The sequence below is a fragment of the Passer domesticus genome, chromosome 19 (assembly GCF_036417665.1).
Source record: "Passer domesticus isolate bPasDom1 chromosome 19, bPasDom1.hap1, whole genome shotgun sequence".
NCBI classification, from domain to species: Eukaryota; Metazoa; Chordata; class Aves; order Passeriformes; family Passeridae; genus Passer; species Passer domesticus.
This window is the reverse complement of record NC_087492.1, coordinates 6,742,072-6,764,878: the sequence shown is the minus strand read 5'-3', so window position 1 is coordinate 6,764,878 and position 22,807 is coordinate 6,742,072. Positions and strand designations below refer to the sequence as shown.

The following is a 22,807-nucleotide window of genomic DNA, read 5'->3' as shown; positions in this document are numbered from 1 at the left end:
GCCCTTCTTGAAACCTTCCTACTCTGGGAGCAGCTGCCCCTGGGATGCAGCACCCCTGTGTTGGCAGAGGGAGGCTGCAGGGGAGGGCCTGGGCTGTTCTGTCACAGATGTCACAGCTCTGGGCTCTGAACTTGTTTTCATATCCCAAAGAAAACAAGAGATATGCAAATCCCAGCCAGTTTTTCCCCCTCCTGATCACACTACACTGCAGAGATGCAGATACCAAAAGTGCAGCGAAGGCTGAGCCTTGTAAACACAAAAATGTCCACAGAGTCGAGGTCTCTGCCTCACAGGGCTTTGTGCATCACTGATGAGGACATGCTCAAGGTTACTTCGTGCCAGACATTCCCATGCAGCACTTCTCTGGTCTCTCAGGGTGTATTTATCTCAGTTTTTGAGTCCTAACACCTCCAACTCCGATGTATTTATCCTTGCAAAAAGTCCTCTGAGGGAAGGCAGCTGTGTTAATCACCACTGTACAGATTGGGAGTTGCTGGATAAAAGGCTAAATTAATTTCTTGGGACATTTGTGGCTGTGCTGGTCTGCCAGGCACCAAATTAGCATCAGGCCCATGTTGGTCTCTGGGCCATTATGGCCACTGATTGTAATCACAGCGAGGGGAACTGACTTCTCCTGAGCTTAACACAGCGCAGGAAAATCAATGGCAGAGGGGAACACATTGAACTTGTAGCAGGAGCTGATTAAAAGAAAACTATTTATTCATGAACAAAACACAGCTACTCTTGGAGTTCACTGCCTTAACTCTTCATTAACCTCATGCTCAGCAGCAAGTGGCTCTTGAGCAGGCTCTGGCACTGTGGTAAGAGTGGCTCTGGCCATGAATGCAGTTGGAATTGTCTCCACATTCCAGCCTGGGGATGAGGAAAGCAGGGAACCTGAAACAGGAACAAACTCACCCTAAACTTCCCAAGCAACACTAGAAAAACAGCTACTACACTGTGTAAAGGAAAAATAAGCAGGGAGATTATATGATCTTATTTACCCTCTAAGAACAGTTCACCAACAGGGACAAACAGCTTCAAAGATGGATTGGAAAATATGGGACTATTCCAGACTGGAGGATGTCATTTGCTTGGCACCAAGGAGAGCCTGGGAGCTGATCAGGCCTGACTTTATTATCTCTGAGCCTTTTTGGGAGAGGCAAGGAGAAACAGGACAGATCTTGTCCCTACCACATCCCACTTTTAGCCAGGACCAAGCGTCCTTGGACAAAGCTGATGCCATTTTTGGACTCCAGTGGGAAACTAAACAGCACACACTCTGTAGGGCACAGCAGGGAAAGGTGTGTCAGCCAAGATGGAACTTGTATCAGTGATGAGAATTAATTGCTGGAACACTTTGCCAAAGGATGTGGTAGAGTTTGCACTCTATAGAGTTCTCAAATTATGAGAGGTCCTTCTCCTCCTAAATATACACTCATACACACATATATATATATATATCAATATATAGCAGAGAAGGGTGTGTGTGATGTATTGAGCTCAAGGCAGATCCATCCAGGAGAGCCTTGCCAGATGCTCAGACTGGTGGATGTGGTGACCACAAACCCCACTGCCCCTTCCTGGCACAGCTCAGCACTGGAAGGATCAGCTGCCCTAAAGCCTCTCTCCAAAGCAGCACGGCATGGGAACAGGCTCCCTGCAGCATCCCACTGGCAGCCCTGAGCTCCCCCAGCTGATGAACCTGCCTGTGGGAAGGGACTCTGCAGGGTGCAAAACCAGCACCCAAATTTTGGCTTGAGGCTGGACACACACCAAGGCAAGCCAGAGGTGCCCCACTGGCCATGGGCTACCAAGGGAGCAGGGAAAGGCTGGGTCAGAGCCCAGCAGGGCCAGCAGTGTGGGACCATGCCAAGGAAAAGCTGATTTATGTGTAACCAGCTGCAGTTAATGTTCACCCAGCAGCATGCATGACAGCTAAACTTTAGACTTAGCTCAGAAAACACTGGCTGAGTGCATGATAAGATCCTGGCAGCCTCCTCCTCTCTGCTCCTCACCCACAAAAACATCTGCAGCAATGGATGGAGCCTGGGTCTACCTGGTGACAGGAGGATGTGGGTTTGTGGGGGAGAGGATCGTAGAGCTCCTGTCTCAACAAGACTACATCAAAGAAGTCAGAGTTTTTGATTCAGTAGCAAGAGAAGAAGTAGAAAAACTCAGCACAGGTAAGAAAAGGCCAGCAGCATCGATTTAGTGCCCATAACCCTCCCCTTCCTGGCAGCTGGGATAACACTGGAGATGCCACAGTCACAGGCATGGGGCAGGAACCTGGATAAACAGACTGGGTGAGGAACAACTTCCAGCTCAGAAGCTTTACAGCACAGCACTAAATCAAAGAAAAAAGACCCCTGGGGATGGGTCACCCAAGAGAAGTGTCCCAGTGAGGCTCTGAGTCCCCAGGCAGGGCTCAGTTGTGAGGAGCCACGTGCACACAGGGGCTGTGACATGGGAACTTGGCTGCCCTGCAGTCTGACACAAAGGGGCTAAACCAACACCCTCCTGAGCTGCTCCAACCAGCCACTGCTTCTGAGGGAAATAACTAAAAATCCTGACAGCAACAGAATCAGTCTCAGCACCTACTGCAGGCATTGTGAAATAAATGATGGGAATCATTGAGAGAAACCTGTAGCAGCCTTGAAAAAGGAGGGGGTGAGTCTCAGTAAACAGAGATACTGAAATAATTCATTTGATCATATCCCGAGTGCTGCCCTCATGCACAGTGAGATTTGTTGGGGAAAAACATCCTGTTTTACTGGATTCAGGAATACCCATGCAAAACAAGCCAAGGCAGCTCAGGGTGCTCTGCTCAGCTAATGCTGGGCTGGGCTCCCTGTCTGTGACTGCCCAAACCTTCAGCCTGCTTTGAGAGAGGAAAAAATGCTGAGGGAGATCCTGTGGGGAGATATGGACAGAAAGGGGATGCACCCACAGCAAGTCAAGACTCCCAGGGAAATATCACTATCAGAAACCTCCCTGGCAGATGAACTCAGCAGACTGGTTTGCCCAGCTTTCAGGGAGCCAATTACCTTAAAAGCACCCATAATTGAAGAAAAAGCTGTTTAAACCTTAGGGAGGTGCCAAAATCCCTGCTCCAGGAGGGGTCTGTGGCCTGACACCCCAGAAACCACAGGCAATGAGGCAGGAGCAGCCTGAGGGGCCATCCCAACCCCATCCCTCTGCCCCAGGCACCCAGCTCCACCACAGATGTTTGTTCTGTCCCCAGGCCGCCCCGAGCAGCCCATTTATCTCTGCCCCACCAGGCAGTGGGTACAGTCTGGGTCCTTGATTTCCCACCTAAACTTACAGGTAGAAGAGGTATTACAGGATTAATGTCTTTTTTTTTTTTCTTTTAACAACAATCTTCACCATCTGCAAACCACATCCTTCCACTCCACACTGGTTTCTGCTTTAGGCTAAAGCAGCTCTCACACACTCCTTCCTCCTCCCCTTCTCCATCCAGCACTGCAGGGCACTGCCATTGTTCCTGGCTGCAAGGGGGGCATTGAATTTTGGGCTGTGGCCTTCCCATTGCTGCAAAAAGCTGATGGCTTTGTCTCTTCCATCCTCTAATTTATCCTCCTGTTTTACCTGTCACTACAATTGTGCCTTTTCCAGCTGACAACAAGAAACAGCTCCTGAGATGCCCTGGCCCAATTTAATTCCTTCATGAAGATCAGCTGCCTCTTCCCTGCTAAACCCAAAAACTTCCCTTTGTTTCTATCAAATTTAACTTTTTTTTTTTTTTTCCCTCCAGACTCTGTTAATTCCATTCAGCTCATACTCAAATCCTCCAGCACGGTCCCTCCCAGTCTGATGTTATCTGCTGATTTAATGAACAAATCTGCCAGATTCTTGATGAAAACAATCAAAAAGACTCAAATACAGCAATAAGCCCGGGAGAGCCCCAGGGCAGCCACCTACCACAGCTGGCAATTCCCTGGGAACTGTAATTCCACCAGCTTTGTGCTCTCCTTAATGGGGCTTATTTAGCCCATGTTTTACTGACTCCTTGTGAGAATGACGCTGAGTTTCCAAAGCCCTTCAAAAATCAAGATAGATGACATCAACCTGTTCCACAATATCCCTGCAGCCTGCTACCTTGTCAGAAGAACAAAGGAGGTTTATCTGGCTTGATTTGTTCTTGACAAATCCATGTCAGCTGCTTCCATTCTGCCCATTATCCCACAGGTGCTCACGCACACGTGGTTGGGTGCCTGCTCCTGAATTTCCTGGGGTTGAAACCAAAATGTTCTGTAATTTCCTGCCTCTTCTTTACCTCCCTTCTAAGCACACGTGTTTCATTTGCTCTGCTGAACTCTCCCAGCGCCTTCAGAAGTTCTCTGAAGTAGCTGATAACACACTGAAGCTGCAGGTACACCCCTCACCTCTTTAGGAGCCCTGGGAAGAGCTCATCAGGCCTTGTCAATTTGGAAATTCCTCATGGTTGCTTTACACCAGCTGCCTTAACACAGCTGGTGTGAATAACACTTCAGCCTGGTGGCTTCTAGGCTTTCCCAAACAACAGAGGAGCAGAAAAATTCCCCCCAAAAGCCTGCTGATACCCTGCTCTGCCTCTCAGCAGGAGCAGCCTCCTCTGCACTCTGCTCCTCCAGGCAAGGGTTTTACCTCTGCTTCATGGACAGCTCCTTTCTTTCACCTCTGTTCTCACTGCATCGACTCTGTGCTTTACTACTAAATTAAAATTCACCCTCAATGTTAATTAATTTAATATTTAAACTCCTCAGAGTGAGTCCACTGATTGTTGGCTATGCTGATGAAGAAAGCAGCTGGACCCTTTGGTAAAATTCCTGTCTCCTGCATCCTGGGCTGCTCAGAGGACACTCAGCACTTGAGCTGCTGCCTTGGATTGCATCCCTCCCTTTGGGCCATGAGGAACAATCCTCTGCCCACCTTGCCCTGTTGAATCCTCTTTGAGGGTTTCCAACCATAACAGCCCCACAGCTGGAGCCACAGACCCTTCCCTGCTTTGTGGGATCCTCCAGGAATTCCAGCCCTGGAAATGGTTGGAATTCCCAGCCCAGCATGTGTGGGGCTCTCTGCCCAGGGCAGAGGAGACATCTCCTTCCCAAAGCACCCCCACGAGTGGCTTCTTGCAAATCCCTGAGGAGTGCAGGCTGCTCATCCCAGCTTCTGACTGTTCCAGTCCCAAAAAGGGGAAAATGCTACTCAAATGTTACAACACTGTCCCAAAGCTAGAAAATTAATAGTAGATGCCAAGAGTAGCCATGTAAGGAGCAGCTAGTCTGGAAGAAGGAGGAGGAGGTAAAAGGGAATAGGGGGAAAATTCTGAGTGGCTCTAAGGAAGGAATTTCCTATGAAACTTTTTTACCCTGTTGCATTATTTTCCTTCTTAATCTCTAGTATTTGCAATTTAAACAAAGCTCTGTGTGATGCCTCTTGAAATCACGGGGTGTTGTTCCCACAAACCCTAAACTTTTGTGTCTGAAGGGAAGAGTCCAGCACAGCTCCCCTGATGCAGAGGGGCTGGAGCAGCTCCAGCCCTGGGCCAGGCGTGTCCTGCTGCAGTGGCACACACAGTGACTCTGCCCACGGCTGATGCACAGCACCGTGCTGAACCAAAACCAGAGCAAACCTGGCTTCTTGGAGTTCAAAAAAAAAAAAAAAAAAAAAAAAAAAAAAAAAAAGAAATTTTGCCCTGGTGTGCTGGATTTAAATGGCACAGTCACTATCAGAGTGCTTTGCCCTGCCCTGCAGAGAGGACATTCCAGGCTTTGCAGGAAGGTACAATTTTTTTGTACTTCGCAGAAAGCACAAATGCTGATTTGATGTATAAATTTTTTAATGATTTTTTTATTTATAATTTTTTAATTTATAAATTAAAATTAGTTGATTATTTTAAATAAATTCATTATTAAATTAATTAATCATTAATTACTTGTTAGTTACTAAATAATTATTAATTTTTTATCTGTTTAATTAAAATTAACAAATTATTTTTTATTTACAAATTTTTTGTACTTTGCAGAAAGTAGAAATGCTGATTTAATTTAGAAATTTTTTGATTTATAAATTTGTTTGATTTATAAATTGTTTATTTTGAAAGTAAAATAAATGTATTTAATTTAAAAATATTAATTTAATTGTTAATTAATAAATTTGTCATTATTTATTAATTATTAATTAATTGTTGATTAAAATGTATGTATTTAAAATTTAATTAAAATAATTGTTTGGGTTTAATTTATCGATTTTTTTGTACTTTGCAGAAAGTATAAATGCTGATTTAATTTATAATTTTTTGATTTATAATTTTTATTTATAAGTTTTTATTTATAATTGAAAATTAATTTTCAAATTGGTTTATTATTTATTTTTGTAGTTGTATTATTTCTTTTTATTAGTTATAAAAATAATTTTAATTTTATTATTTATTAAAATTTATTTAATTAAAATTTAATTTGAATTTTTTAAAATATATTTTTTGTACTTTGCAGTAAGTAAATGCTGTTTTATACTCTTTTTTCCCCCCTGCACCTCTGCATTGTTTTCCTGCAGCCCCCACTCGTGTGACGGTGATGAGAGGAGACATCCGCGACGCCGGCGCGCTGCTGGCTGCCATGAGGGGGGTGCACGTGGTGCTCCACACGGCTGCCGTGGTGGACTACAGGGACACGGTGCCCTTCGGGGAGATGAGCGCTGTCAACGTCGGGGGTGAGCCCACACCTGGCCCTGGGCACAGCCCGGCCCTCTCACACCCTGCAGCCTCATCCATCCGTGTTTCCTGCTCCCTCTGCCCGAATCCCACAGAGCCACGATGGGAGAGGTGCTCAGCACCCTTCCAGCAGGGAGGTTTCTCCCTTTACCCCTCTCTCCCTGCTCAGGGGAAATGATGGGAGAGGTGCCCACAACCTTTCCACTGGGGAAGTTTTTCCCCTTGCCCCTCTGTTCTTGCTCAGAAAGAAGGACGGAAAAGATGCCCAGAACCTTTCCAACAAGGAGGTTTTGTCCCTCTATCCTTGCTCCGGGTAAAGGATGGGAGAGGTGCCCAGAACCTTTCCAGTGGGGAAGTTTTTCCCTTTCCCCGTTTATCCTTGCTCAGGGCAAAGGATGGGAAGGTGCCCAGCACCCTTCCAGCAGGGAAGTTTCTCCCCTTGCCCCTCTGTCCTTGCTCAGAAAAAAGGATGAAAAAGGTGCCCAGAACCTTTCCAGTGGGGAAGTTTTTCCCTTTGCCTTTTTATCCTTGCTCAGAAAGAAGGATGGAAAAGATGCCCAGAACCTTGCCAGTAAAGAGGTTTTGTTCCTCTATCCTTGCTGAGTGCAAAGGATGGGAAAGGTGCCCAGAACCTTTCCAGCAGGGAGGTTTCTCCCTTTGCCCCTCTGTCCCTGCTCAGGGCAAAGGATGGGAGAGGTGCCCAGAACCTTTCCAGTGGGGAAGTTTTCCCTTTGCCCCTCTACCCTTGCCCAGAACCTTTCCAGCAGGGAGGTTTCTCCCCTTGCCCCTCTGTCCTTGCTCAGGGCTGCTCCTCTCCACTGCTGATCAAATCTGGGCTCAGTTTTGGCACAGCTCTTCTGGGCCAGGGCAGAACTTCCCCTGGTGGCACTGAGGTGGGTCAGGACACACCGACAGTGGTCTGAAGCTGTTTTGTGTGTGACAAGAGCAACAATTAAAATTAAGCCCTGTTCTGGATAGCTCATAGCTTTCCCAGGGATTTTGCCCTGTCTGTACCAGCACAAGGCTGTACCCGTTGAACTGCACCCACCAGAAGGGAGTGATGCTGTTTTAATTAGCAGAGTGATGCTGTTTAATTAGTCAGAGTTCCCAGCTATCATGTATCAACAGGCCACGTGTAACTGAGAGCTCCACAATCCTGTCCTCCTACCACCAAGAGCCAATTTCATGTTTGGTGCAAGATCTGCTTAGAGAAAATTTGTTCATAAATCTAGGAAATAAGCACAGGCTATAAAAATAATAAAATCCCTATTACAGCAGCAATTCCAGTGGTACCTCAGGCTGTTAGCTACTAAAATAGTCGTTAACCAAAAGGAAGGAATTTTATTTTTTTTAATATATATATATATCTCCAACTCAATTACTGCTTAGGGCTTTGACTATTTGCTGATACATTCAAGGGTAACATTTAAATTCCAGCCTTCTTTTCATTGCTGTACTTGTTTTCAAAACTCAATGCTTTTAAGAGCGTGTATTGTGCTCTCTGTGTTCTGAGAAGATTCAGAGCCTGAGGGTTCCTGCTGCTTTTTAGTGGCTTTGTGAGCTCTTCCCCCTCACTGTTGCTGTGAGCTCGGTGCTTCAGCTCAGGGATGATTTACAGAACTCTGAACACCAGGCAAGTCCCCTCCTCAGCAAACCAAACCTCTTGCAGATGTTGGTGACATTCCCAGAAAACCACACATGCAAGGATTTTCCAGTGTGACTCTTTGAGGAGCACGTTCTGGGATGGTTTAACAGGAGCCTGTCCTGCATTTCTGCCTCCCCTTGGATGGCTCCACATGGAACTCCCCAAAATGGGGCTGCTGCCCTCACCAGGGCTCCTCAAAATCCTGAACTCAGAGATTAGCCTGAAGTTCTCTATTAAAATCATGGCAGATAAAAGAATAAAAATGGTATTTGATACCTGCTGTAGACTTCATGGGAAAAAGCAGGGTCAGGAGAGGTCAGGTATATAATCCTCTAGCTGGCTCCTCTGTGCAACTCAGGCCACAGAAATCCATCCAATTACTGCTCTAAGCCCAACAGTTTGTGGCTAAATTGGACCATTCCTTTTCAACAGGCTTGTTGCCTCGAATTAAGGGTGCAAGTTAATGGGCTATCTGTCATGGCTTTCAGCAAGCCAGAACAATGCTGAGGAGTGATGGTGTGGCTATGGTTAATTATCATTTCTGGCCAAAATTTACATCTTCTGCTTTGATTCCCTCCTCTGTTTCAACCGCTGGCTGCTGAATCCTGTTATAGCCTTGTTGACTGAATTGAAGAGTTCTCTTCTACAAGAATTATTTTTTCCATCTAGTCACTTAAAGATTTTTTTAATCTGCTTTTTGTTAAGCTGAATGAATTTTAACTCAGCTGTTTCCAGTGATGTTTCTCACCAGGGGTTCTCAGTTAACTTTACATATTGTGATAGGCTCATGGAGAAGCACATTGATTCTTTTCCACTGGGATTTCAGATGGATTTGTGTGCTTGGAAATTATCCTAAACTCAGGATTTCCTTGGTAATTTCAGATTATGCCCTTAATAGCAAAGAGAAGAGAAATCACAAGCCCTCCCACATGCGATCTGCAGACAGGCTCAGGGCAGAGCCTGCTTAGCCAGGCACAAATAGTGTGGAGGTTTCTGGAAGCCAGCCCTTTAAGCTTCCTTTCAGATCTGCCTTACCAGGTCGGAAGGCTCTCAGTCCTTGTCATTGAGGTTCTCACAGGATCAACCTGGATCAAAATCACAATGAATGCAAAAATCACCCTTTCAAGAGTCACAAACCATTCAAACCCACCAAAATACTCCAAAATAACCACACTAAACCACACACACTGACCAACTAATTCAGCCAGACCAACCTTCCTCAAAGCACACCATGTTTTGGATTTGTCTGGATTCACATGGACTTGTTAGCTGCCCTCATTATTTTATTTAAACTTCTGCAGCTGTCAGAGTCTGATGGAATTATTTCACCTTGTAGCACCCTGTGGATCTTCTACAGAGCAACACATGTAACTAAAACACTGATCCATTGTCAGAAGGCTGCAGTTCACCAACAACCTGCCCCCACATGAAAAAAAGATGGAGTTTTGCTCTCCTAAGCCCTCAGCTTCCCTTTGTTAGTAGCTGTAATGTCCAAGTTAAGTCAGTTGCCAATGGCCATGGAGGATCAGCCACATCAGAGCTATGGATGTGACTGCTTCTCGTGTTATAAACCATCCCCTCCTCAGGAAATGCAGCCCTGACCTGGGGCTTTACATATTTTCAGCCATAAAAAAAGATGGGTTAGTTCCAAGTTGGAAAAAGCCCCTGGGAATCTGTTTTGATTTGCACAACAAGAATCAAGGCAAGGTGGTTGATGTTTGTCCTTCCCATCCTGCCCCACAGGAACTGAAAACGTGGTCAGGGCCTGTTGTGACCTGAGCATCCCATACCTGCTGTACACCAGCTCCGTCGCTGCCGTGGGCCCCAACACCTCCTGTGAGCCCCTGCTCAGGTGAGGCTCAGCAAATCTTCTCCCTTGCTCTGTTTGTCCAGTCAAACTGCAATGCAGCTGCAGCAGATGGATTTGAGCTACCAAGAAAAGATTTGTGTTCCCCTTCCTGTTTTTTCCTCTTCTCTCTCTTGAAAACCTTTCCTTGCTGCTCTGCCCGTTTGGGAACCATGGCTCTTCCCAGCCTAAGCCTGGCCAGTGATACCCCAAGGTGAGAGCTGTGTGCCCAGCTGCACTGCCAGGCTGCCCCTGGATCTACAGCCCTGCTCCTCTGAGCCCCAAAATCATTTTCAGATAAGGTTTCACGTGCTCAGAGTTTGGGATATGGCCAAGTTACATCCTGCTGTTGGGTCAGAGGTTTTGCTCCCCCTCACAATGAGTCAACCCAAAGGGCAGGTGATGCCCCACTGCAACCACCACACTGCCCCTTCTCCTCCCAGCTCCACAGGGAACTGCTGGCAAGCCTGTGCCCATCTTCTGTTATCAAATGTGGGCAAATCCCAGAAAAAAGTAACTGCCCAAGAAGTCTTAGGGGACAAATGTACTGGTGTGAAACTGCCCTGTAGGATTCAGGTGTAGTCACATCCTTTTGTTACTCATTTCTGACCTGTAAATTTTACCCTTCTATCCCTCAAAATCCTTCTTCCTGGAACATGCTCATGGGGACTACCTCCTGGGCTTCAGGGCTTTATGCTCAACCCTTCTCCTCTGTTTGTGGCTCCCATGAGATTGACCCACAAGACCCAGAAGCAGCAGCAGAGCTTTAGAAAACCCTCTGTGGCAAAGGTGGGATTTGGATCAATACAAAGACAGTGGTCAAAATAACAGTTTTGAGGGTTTTCTTGCTTTGATCTTTGACAATCAGCTGACACCCCTGCTCAGGGCTCAGCACCAGGATACCTTTTGTATTCCTGGGGCAACAGCACCTGCACCTTGAGAGCTGGGCTGATATTTCTGAAGAAATATCTTCAAAAATTCAGGGGCTGAAGTTTTAGGTTAAATTTAAGGTCAGTCTGATGTATACTATTGGAAGGCTCCTTGCTGATTTCAAGCCTGGTTGTAGCCACACAAACTGCTCAGCCCCTGGAAATTTGTGTGCCAGGGGAGCTGGCTCCAAGTCAAATGGTATCTCCACAGGCTGGACACAGCTGCCTTCAGTCACTTGACTCTAGAAATTTGAGCCCAGCTAGAAAAGACATAACTTAAAATTGCCTACAAGCCTAAATTTCATGCTCACAAGTAAGTTAAGGCATAAGCCCCTTGTTTTGAAAAGTGTCTAAGCACTCAAATCTGTAGAATAAATGTCTGGCTTATGAAAAAATCCATGAGAGCAACTCAATCCACTTGGGACCACAAGCACTGGAGACTGTGTCACTGCTAAGCTATGGAATTTGGCCACTAGCAAATACAAATAATTCCTAAGAATTCATGTAGATACAGGCACATCCCTGTCAGTGTTTTAGTCCTGTGACTTAAGGGAGAGATGTGAACAGATGTCTTGAAAAAAGCAGCCCCAGATCTTGCCTGATCAGAGTCCTTTGGCCTGTAGTGGTGGCACCAACAGGGGCAAGAAAACCCACCCAGGCTGATGCTCATGGAGCTATGAACAGCTTTCCCCACCACAAACACCAACAAAGCCACACCTGGAGCCTTTCACTCATTTTGCAGAACACACTCAGATTCTCCCATTATCCTGAGAGGAAGCCCTAGAGAGGGGTCTTCATTCTCCAATTATTTTGATTTTAAATGAAGGGAATTAGATAATGAGAAGTATCAGCCTCCCAGTGAAAACTTACCCCACCTGTCTCAGGAGGGAGCCCAGGGATGACTGGGAGCAGCATAACATGGCTCTGCTTTCCAGACTGAAGGCACAGGCACAGGTCCCTTCTCCACCCCATCTGATCTGCCCTCTTCCTCACAGTCAAGGATCTTTCCTTTTCCTTTTCCTTTTCCTTTTCCTTTTCCTTTTCCTTTTCCTTTTCCTTTTCCTTTTCCTTTTCCTTTTCCTTTTCCTTTTCCTTTTCCTTTTCCTTTTCCTTTTCCTTTTCCTTTTCCTTTTTCCTTTCCCTTTTCCTCTGTGCCCCTTCTCCATCACTGCACTGTAGAATTTATTTACCTCCCTTTTACGTGGAGGGAATTGGCACAGACAAAGCAGGAGGAGCCTCTGGCCGGGGTGATGGGCACAGGGATAATGCTCACACCTCAGCATCCGACAATAATAGAAAATGCCTCTGTCAGTCTCAATCCCTGGGAGACAGGCACTGCTGAGATACCTTCTGACAATGCTGCTCCAGTCTGATTAGCGTTCACTTATCTGGGATCGTTTTGAAAAGCAAGAGCATTATGCTGAGCTCTTTGTTACTACCGAGCTTCAGAGGGGTGGGGGAAAGCACACACAGCACAGCCCAGGAACAGCAGGCAGGTTTGTCCCTTTGTGAGGCTGCTGCTTTTCAAAAGCTTTGCAGGGCAAAAAAAAACAGAGAGAGAAAAAAAAAAAACCACAAAACAACAACAACAAAAAAAAACCCACAAAAAACAAAACAAAAAAAAAACCAAACCAACCAAAACCCCCCAAAAAATTGATTAAAAAAAAGAAGAAAGCAATTAAAACTACAACTTCTAGATAACCCCCTACTAATTGTCTTGGGTCTCTCCTGGGCTTGCAACAAACCTTGCACAATCAATCTTTTGTCTTGCTTGTTTTTTGGTTTGTCTCTTGTTCATGCCCTGTAAACACGAGGGGGGAGGAGGGTTTTGTGAGAGAAGCCCAGGGTGTGTGAGGAGTCTGCATTTCTGATGCTCCTAATTTATTTCTGTTGCTGTAGTGCAAGGAGAGCCTGATCTCAGCTGGGATATCTGACACACAACACGCCAGACTGCTGAACAGGCAAGGGCCAGGCAGCAGCACCAGCCACGTTCTACACAGGGAGATCTGAGCACAGAAAAGAGAAAACAACTTGCCAAGGTCAAAGAGGGAGCCTGAGTCAGAGCTGACTCTCCCAAGGCCCAGTGTTTGACAAAAACACCTCTGCTGCAGATTTGCTGGCCACTGAGCCCTGCCAGGAAATGTATGCAAACCCATCTGCCACAGGAGGGTGAGGATTCCTCTTTGCCCTGTGTGGGGTACCCGGTGCCTGGCAGGTCCTGGTTTGCCAGGTGGATTTCTCTTGAACAGCAAAATACAATAAATTAATTTTAAAATGGGAAGAAAGTCTCCAGCAGCACATGGAGAGAGGGAGAGCTCATCTCTGCTACTCAGGGGAGCAAGTGGATGCTCCTTCCCAATGCTGCAAGCCAGGTTTTTTCACTCCAGAGCCCAATGGAGATGTTTAATCAAATCCCATGATGGCCCCAGGCTGATCTAAAACCACTGGGATGAGATGCTGACACCCTCTGGGGAATAGAGCTGCTTTCTGCTTTCTCCTTGGCATTACTCCAGGCCCTGTGAGGCCAGCTCCATGTGAGATCCCACATGAGGCTTTCCCCTGGCAGCTCTAAGGTGGCAGCCTGAGGAGCAGGTTGTCTTCCACAGCCCAGTGTTATCTGCTTGTCCTTGGGCTCTGCTTCTCCTTCCCCTCAAGAGCAATTTGTGAGGGGAGATGGAGGAGCAATCCCAGCCCAGCCCTGCTGACTGCAAGGCTTCCAGGAGATCTCCACCACATCCCCAGAAAATGCCTCCCAACTTTAATCAACTCTGTGAGAAAATTAAGTAGCAGTTTCTCATTTTAGTTTATGGCTCATGAGAGGCTTTTCTCTGCCCCTAATGAAAAAATGAAGTAGAATTGCTCTCATTTTCCTGCCCTCCATCTTCTTGTGCTCTTTTTTACCTTGCTGTGAGTTGCTTAAAAATGTCACTCTGCTGCCTTCTAATTTGCCTGATGGAATGTTATTTCAATCGTGCTATTAGACAAAACTGAATCCAGCTCTGAGAAACCACTGCCCCCATGCAAACCTGCCTGTGAACACCCCGAAGCACCTGCTGCTCCCTGGGGCTTTATTCCTCCCAAAGTGCAGCCAGGAGCTGAGCTTCCCATGGCAGAAACCCCTGGGAGCAGGGAATGCAGAGCAAACCAGGCTGGCACAGATGTCCCCGAGCCCTGTGCTCTGCCCCATGGTCACTCCCTGCCTCCCACAATCTGTTCCAGAGGAAATGAGGACACTCAGTACCGTGGGGAAGTGGAGCTGCCCTACGGGAAGACAAAAGCCATGGCAGAAAAAATTGTGCTTGAAGCCAATGGAAAAAAGGTACAAAATCCAGTGGTAGCACCCCTGGAATTACAGCCCAGGGCAGGGGAAGAGGGGGGTGGTTGGAAAGACCCCACAGCTCCTTGCTAAGTGGAAATCCAACCTCTGTCTGGATTTGATGCATAAACCTCATTGTCCTATGGCCTGATATTCCACATCAGCAGGAAGCTGCCAGACTCTCCCAGGATCTCAGGGTGCTTCCCTTCAGCTCCAGCAGGAGTGTGACTTTGGAAAGGGCTGTGCTAAATTAGAGCTGAAGGAACCTGGTTCACCTCGTTCATACTGAAAATAAATGTAATTTCCAGGCTTTCCAGAGTGACTTTAAAGTTAAAAATATCGGTGTACCCAGAGCCAGCCCCCACCCAAGGTAGCTGTTCAGTGTTTTAGGCTGGCAGTGCAGTCAGCAGCATATGAGTTCTTCTAGACACCTAAGGAGAATGTAAAAATGAGACTTGTGCTCTAAACCACTGCCTGGAGCATCTCTCCCCCAGTCCCAGCTTGAGACCAGCCAGTTGGGCTGGCTTGCTGTGGAACCTGGTTTTGGTTGTTGCAAATCCTCTTTTATACACCAAACTGCAGAAGAATTCAAGCCAGCAGCACTCTCCAGCCAGGACCTCTCAAGGAGAACCACATGGGTGCAGGTCTGCTCTGAAAAAAAAAATAAAATCAAACTGGGCACCTACTTGTGATTTTAGGGACCCAAAGCAGGTGCCAAGCAAGCAGAGCAGCTCTGGAAATGTTGACTCCTCTAGGCCAGTACTCCCAGGGTTTGGGTTTATCTGGGAAGCCCAGTGTCACTGTGGGAGATTCCATCTCTGGGTCCATCTAAAGTGGATCCATGCACTGACAGCCCTCCCTGATTTTCCAGCTGAGCAATGGTGGCACACTCAGAACCTGCATCCTCCGTGCCAACACGGTGTATGGGGAGAAGGCAGGGTTCCTGCAGGAGCTGTACTCGCTTGCCAGAGCCAGGAGTGGTGTTCTGAACTACCTGGAGCCTGAGGACTCCGAGCGCAATCACACCTACGTGGGTGAGTGAAGGGCTGAGCTCCTTGCATGGGTGCTCCCAGCTTTAGTCACAGGGGATTTTACACGTCAGCTCAGCTGTAATCTCCCCAGACAGAGATCAGTATGGTGAACGAGCACAAATGGGTTTGGAAGCACAAAACTCAAACTGGCTAAAGGATTTTAAAAGCAGCTTCTTATTGCTACTGTTTTTCTGGAAAGGGCTTTCTTGATTCCCTTTGAGAAGGGTTTCAGGGATGTATGGGGGGCAGAGAGAAATTCTGGCTGTGTTTTTAAAATGCTTTTGCTAGGAAAAGACATTTCTTCATTAGAAAAAAATTAAACTACCACTACTTGTCAAGTTCTTTACAGAAAAGGCTGCACTGCATAACCAGTTTTAGCAAGCACAAGAAATTATTCACAAAACCTCTAGGAAGAGTTTGTTTTGGTGCCTTTCAGGGGGATGTAATTCACCATTAGATCATGCAGGCATTCAGTGATTTCTGTGCAGCACATGTATATGTCTTTTTCCAAAAGTGCAGATTTTGAAAATGCTGTTAGAGAAGAATCAGGCCCAGATAAATCAAGTGACTCCTTCAAAGGCTCACAGCAGAGGCAGGGATAAAACCCTGGAGCACTGCCTCCTATTCATCCTGCTCTCACTACAAAACACTGCCCTTTTGCTTCACGTGAACCAGGATCACAAGGCACATTAATTGTCCAGCTCAAAGGGGAGACCAAAGGTTTGAAGGATCTTGGAGGCCTGGATTAACTACTCAGTCTCTCTGCAGCACAGCTGAGCACACACGAGTGCCTCCCTGCTTCCCAGCACTGAAGCTGGCAGATCCAGTGCACTCATTCTACGGTAAACAGGGAAACTGAGCTCCTCCTGAATGCCTGTTTCTCTCCCTCTCTTATTTCCCCAGGGAACGTGGCATGGATGCATGTCCTGGCAGCAAGGCACCTGCAGCTGAAGGCAGACCTGCTGGCAGGGCAGGTGTATTACTGCTATGATGACACCCCAAGCAGGAAGGGTTTCCTGGTCAGGCACCAGCTGCTGGCCAGTGCAGACCCCTCGGTGAGGCTGGGCTCTCACATCCCCTACTGGAAGATGTGGTTGATGATACAAGTGCACAGGATCCTCAGGGCCATCCTGTCCCCGTTCTGGAGGCCACAGCCTTTCCTCAACGTGCCCCTGCTGAACACCATAGTCACCACCTTCTCCTTCGAGACAGACAAGGCCTCCAGGCATTTTGGGTACAAACCCCTGTTCACGTGGCAGGAGAGCAGGCTCAGGACTGCACAGTGGCTGAAAGCAGCTGCAGGGAGCCTGGGACACCCCCAGCTGCAGGAAAAGAAGAACTGAACAGCACTTTTGGGGTAAGGAGGTTGCTTATCACAGCAGCAGGTTTCATCTGAATTCACAGAATCACTGGGTTGGAAGAGACCTTCAAGATCATCGAGTCCAACCCAGCCCCAACACCTCAACTAAACCCTGGCACCCAGTGCCACATCCAGGCTTGGTTAAACACACCCAGGGATGGTGACTCCACCACCTCCCCAGGCAGAACATTCCACTCTTTATGTGAAAAACTTTTTCCTGATATCTAACCTGTATTTCCCTTGGTGCAGGGAAGGGATCTTCACAATCTACATGGACCTTTGGCAGGAGCTTTGCAAACACAGAAATTCTGGTACAGAAGCAGAGAGGAAGAAAAACTCACAGGCTGCAAGCTGTGACATCCTTGCCATGCCAAAATCTCAGCTGTTTTGTGTCCCATTGGCATTTGAAACCTTCCCTGCACACACACAGGACTTGCTGGCCTCCCTCACTGCCATGGTGCCACCACTGCACAGTGACTTGTGGGAACAAGAGAGAACAAGCTCAGCTGGGAGATGGTGCCCAAAAAACACCTTTGTGGTAAAATCAGTGAACCAGTTTTGTTCCATAGCCTGGGAGCCATGGTCTTGGACATTTGGTGAGGTGGCTGTACCTGGCTCAGGCACTGAAGGGATATTCAGTGATTGTTTTGGGGGGGACAAGTAAAACCCAGCAGGTTCTTGCTCTGATTTAGGGTTTAATAAAAAGTAAAAAGAAAAAAATTCCTTTTCCAAAACTGCCTTTTGCAAGATGCTTCCTGTTATTCTTTACATGTGGAATACTGAATATCTATTTTAAAATATTATCCCTCTAAAAGGAAAACTTCTAATCTTATGTCTTAGTAAGTCATAGGCTGATTTACCTTTAATTCTATGGATGGAGAAGTGATGTCTACAAGCTTAAAGGTGGCATTCACATAGTTTGTAACCCCAAATCTCTTACCACAGAGCTCTCCACAAAGCAGATTAAAGCCCGTGTTCAGCTGCTGTGCTGGCAGAAAGCAACTTCAAGTGAAGGCCTTAGGGGCTGCATTTATGCTAAATAACGTTTGAACTCCAGGAGGAAGAGGTCATTTCAACTCCTTCCATGGCACTGGAGCTCACAGCCCATCTGGGAGCAGCATTTCACAGATGATATTTTCCTCACACAGATGGGACGGGCACTTCCAGGAGATTCACAGCAAAACTGTGGTTTCTATCAGTTTATCAGCTTCTCTATTTTTAAGACTTGCAGAGAGGCTGGTAAATCTACATTATGCACAACTGAGATGTCAGTTTTCACTTGAGCTTGGAGGAATGGGATATTTTTACAATACTGGCTCAAATTGAAAATGTTAATGTCACACTTCTGTGTTCTGTGAATCTGTACCCATCTCTTGAGTGTTCTTGGAGGAAAAGTGTGCATATGCACAAATAGAAGCTTATTTTAATTACAAGTGCCCTGATACTCCTGGAAACAGCAAGTTTCAGCATGGCATCCTTGATAGAAATGATGAAAATTTGCTTCCTGTTAGTCCTGGTAATTACCCAGGAAGGAAAGTGGAGCAATACAGTGAGAACTGCCAAGTTAAATTCACACTCACAAGAGAATTATTTTTCAAAATGAGCTTACAGATCAGAAATCAGTTGTTTTGGTAGTTCATTACTAAGCTCATATAACAATAAGTTTGGCCCAAAATGTTGCAATCTGCTCTCAGAGAATTTGAAAAGGTGAAGTGTGTAAATTACCAGTTTCCTACTATTTTCCCCCTTCCATTTGTGCTGGGAGGGGTTAAGAAAGGGAATAATAAGATTTCTGATTTTTATATATTCATTACAAGTCTCTTTGCAGTTTTTTTGCCATTATCCAAACAGTAGCTGACAAATTTAAGAATGTGACAACCTCAATTCCTCACGCACATCCCAGAGCATCACCACAGTGCATCAGTGTTGGCCTCAACAAGTTTTGATGCCTCTGAAATTATGGATTTATCCTGCCAAAAAAGAGCCACTGGGTGGAGCTGCGAGGCTGGGAACAGGTCCCTCCTCGAGGAGCCTCACCAGGATTGAGCTGCGTTCTGCAAGGGCTGAAATCCCTGCCCAGGCAGCGAGGCTGAGGGCTCTGTCCTCACTCTGTGCCACTGGCAGTTCTGGTCTGCCTTCCCTCCCCTGGCTGGAAGCAGTCACGGTTTTATCTGCATGTAGCTCTGCAATCAAAGACACTGAGGAAGTTGTTTTTTCCACTCAGACTCATTAGCAAAGAATAAAAGTTTGCTTTTTGTTTTTAAAAATAGAATGGATTTTGGCGCTCTGACCTCTGAGGAGCCTTGCACAAGCACAACAGGCTGATGCCTTCAGTCCCAGTCCCTCAGTAATTCCTTTGTGGGATTTGGAGCTGCTGCAGATATCAGATGGGAGAGTTGTCAAGCCCCAGCACTACCCCAGATTAATGCCTTACAAGCTTGCCTGCTTTCATAAACCTTGCTGGGAACCTCATCATGCTTTTGTTCCTGTCCTGCTCATCATCACCTATGATTCTGATGCTTATCAGGGTGCAGATGACATGCAGGATAAGCAGAAGGGATTTTCAAAGGTGGTTAAGTGCTGGATTTTTCACATGTATCTGAATTAGGTGGCTGCTCAGCCTTTTTAATACCTACTCACCTCCCAAGCTTTGACAAAAGCAACCAGAGGATTCCCTTTCCCTGGTCATGGTAGAAATAGGGGGAAAAGTTAGACAGCAAAGCTTCTGTGCTATTTTCCAAAAAGATGAGTAAGCTTCCTTTGGCTGCCCTGCCTTTTGGCTCCTCCAAGCTAATGCTGCTGCAGACTTCCTGTTAGATCCTTGATTTTATCAGATTATAACTTGTTTTCCCCTGGCAATGCTTTAATTCTTTCTACTGCATTGGGTTGTCATTGGCTTTTCTTTTCAGGGTCTCAGCCTTATTATGTAACAGCAGCAGCAAAAAAAAAAAAAAAAAAAAAAAAAAAAAAAAAAAAAAAAAAAAAAAAAAGAGAGAGAGAGAAAAGAAAAATATTTCAGATCTGTTTCTACTTCTGGAGAGGAGCCTTTGTGCACAATTACTCATCCAAGAGATTCAGCAGGTATAACTGCTTCCCCCAGGGGCTCCATTATATAATTGGATTTCAGCCATACAAATTAAATCCTATCTTACCCCTTAGTTAAGCCAGGCAGTAAGTATTTAATGCTAATATCCCTGACAACTATTGCAAGGAGAAGCAGAGCTGAAGCACAGAGGAGACAGATGCAGGCAATCTCTGCTGCAGGAGCAGGGAGGATGAGCAAGGACTGACACCTGCTTGTATTTTCAACATGGCTAAACTTCCCCAGGACGGGCCATGGCTCAGCTGGAGCTGTTGTGTAGCTGGAGCAGGGTTCTCCCTTGGTTTTCTGTGCTCCAGGAGTGTTCACCCCCAACATGCACACTTCAAAGAGCCACATGCCTAACCCTGTTTGAGTTTCTCTGGAAGTCTCTGTTCTTGTGCAACGTCTGAAGGAAGCAAATTTAGCAATATTAAAACTCAAGCCAAACACAAAACCAAGCAAAGAATCCCCAAATGAAAAAGAAAATCTCGACTGAGTTACTCATTCATCTGCATTTTCTGCCACGTTCGGTCTTCTCCCGGCGTGTTCCTGTGAGACAAAGCCCTCTGGGCAGAGCCCATCTCTTTTGGTGTCTGGTACATCAGTCACAGAGTCAGGGCATGGTAATAAAGCAAAACAGATTCATGGTAGGAGTTAAACCAGTCGGTCTGGTCCTGTAATTGGAACATAATCTCATATTGACAGTGTTTAACTCAGGATGTGCAGGGAGCAGATGGCACCAGGCCAGGCCCCGTCGGCCTGCGAGGGTTGGAAAGATATTCTCCAAGTCCAGCCTGTGATAGATGAGCAATGTGATGGTTGAGTCTCACAATTAAAAGGCAAATGCCATGTATATATGTTAAGAGAAGTTTTATAGATTTATAGTTGTGTTTTACCCCCCTTGTGTTGTTATCAGGGGGTGGCCTGGGTTTGGGACATTTGGGAGGATTACTCATTACCATGGCAGCACCTGAGCTCCAATCAAGATTTAAGGAAATAAACTCCTCCACTGGACAGCACAGAAGGAGTCAATGCACAGAACTTTAGGAGGTGCTAAAGCGTTAAAAGGACTTTTGTGGGGAACCCTTGCTGTTTCCACAATGGAAACCTCCATTGTGAGATGAGCTCGTGGTGAGAAAAATCCTCTGCTCCTAGCACTGTAACATTTTCTCTATTCAGTCTTCTGTTGTATTTTTGATAAGGTTTTAATAAACCTTTTAACTTTTTGAAAGTGAGTAGCATTTCTCACAAGCTCCTGGACCTCATGTGAGATGCTGCAAGCTTTTCTTCCAAAAAGGGCCTTGAGCCCCTCACTAGTCCTGGTTCACAGAATTCATAGAATTTACAGAATTCACAGAATGACCAGGTTGGAAGAGACTTTAAAGATCATCAAGTCCATGCCCCAACACCTCAATTAAACCCTGGCACCCAGTGCCACATTTGGCTTTGGTTAAATACACCCAGGGATGGTGACTCCACCACCTCCCCTGTCAGCCATTCCAGCACTTTATCACTTTATCACCCTTTCTGTAAAAAACTTTTTCCTAATACCCAACCTGTATTTCCCTTGACACAGCTTGAGACTGGTTAAAGCCCCACACATTGCTCTGCACAGTCTGGCTGGCAGAACTGCCTTGGGAGCACTGGGACACAGTGGGAACAGCATCCAAAGGGTAAAAATCTCCCACACCTGCTGGGTCAAACAGCCCCAGAGCTCCTCATCCTCCTGGGGCCAGCAGGGACCTGCCCGTGACACGGGGCACAAGCCCAGGGGTGCTCTCAGTGCCAGGGACACCCACCAGTGTCACCTTCCTGCTCCTTTTTTCACCTCTAAAGCTCCAGTGGCACAATTAACTCCACAGAACACACTGGCAACAGTGACTAATTCCTTTCTCCAAGCCCAAACTGCTGAGCTAAAGCAGGTGAGAGGAGAGGAAGCACATTTATTCCACCTCATCCTATGGTAGAGTCTAAGTGCAGACACAGACTCAGCTTTCCAAGGGTGTGGGACAAGAATGCCAAGCTTCTTATAGCTGCTACAGGAAGTTTAAATTGATTTTTCTCCATTTCAGCAATTAATTCCCATTAATCAACTTACTGTACAATGCTGCACAATAATTCACAAGTTTTATGTATTATATGAATAAAATTGCACATATATTTTTATGTGATTTTCATTTAATTGAATTCCAAGGAGATTTATCTGCTGGGTTATTAATAAATCTTAATATGGCCTATAACACTCAATTGATATTTAATTAACCTGCAATAACTGCCTTGTAAAATGTAAATTAAATGCTTTATTTTTTCCAGGCATATAATGTTAAATCAAATCCTTCATTCTACCAGCAAAGCAAAAAAAAAAGTGGGGGAAAAAACAACATTTCAGGCAACTAAACCATACACCTGGAAATATTTGATGTTTTAAGAACTTCAAACTGGAAATTAAATCCATGCTTTGTAATCAGTTCTTCTCTTGAGGAGAGGTGCTTTTCCACTCTTCCCACTTTTAAAGATCACAGAATTTGGGTGGATTTAGATGAAACAACAAAATCTCAGGAGGCTTGAAGGGAAGCAAGAGGCGCCCATTACTAATAATAAGGTTGCAAATTCCCGTAGGTATTGTGGTATTTGGCATTTTTTCTGAAAATCTTGGCACCTAGAGTCACATTATTAAATGAGAATGTCAATTTTCATTTAAAAATTTAAAAATAAAGGAAAGGAAAAGGAAAGATGTTAAAACCCTTTGATAGAGGAAGTTTGCAAACCTGAATGTCAAAGGCATGAGAACTAAGAGACAAAAATACATAAATTTTGATCCTTATCTTTAAAAGTATCAGAACTTTTTGAGACTGAGATGTTTGAAAACTGGGAGGTGGCAAC

General features: G+C 45.8%; 1 protein-coding gene and 1 long non-coding RNA gene across 2 annotated transcripts; both read left to right on the top strand.

Annotated features, from left to right (window-relative positions):
* Positions 1-1,985: 1,985 nt before the first annotated feature.
* LOC135283735 (3 beta-hydroxysteroid dehydrogenase type 7-like) lies at positions 1,986-17,507 on the top strand. The gene is made up of 7 exons (XM_064394799.1): positions 1,986-2,186; positions 6,559-6,714; positions 10,104-10,212; positions 14,355-14,454; positions 15,323-15,485; positions 16,386-16,839; positions 17,092-17,507. The coding sequence occupies exons 1-6, from the start codon at positions 2,039-2,041 to the stop codon at positions 16,823-16,825; spliced, it is 1,116 nt and encodes a 371-aa protein (XP_064250869.1). The 5' UTR covers positions 1,986-2,038; the 3' UTR covers positions 16,826-16,839; positions 17,092-17,507.
* Positions 4,207-5,174, top strand: LOC135283737 (uncharacterized). Its single transcript, XR_010349387.1, has 2 exons — positions 4,207-4,393; positions 4,767-5,174. It is a non-coding gene; the product is annotated as an uncharacterized LOC135283737 (long non-coding RNA).
* Positions 17,508-22,807: the final 5,300 nt, after the last annotated feature.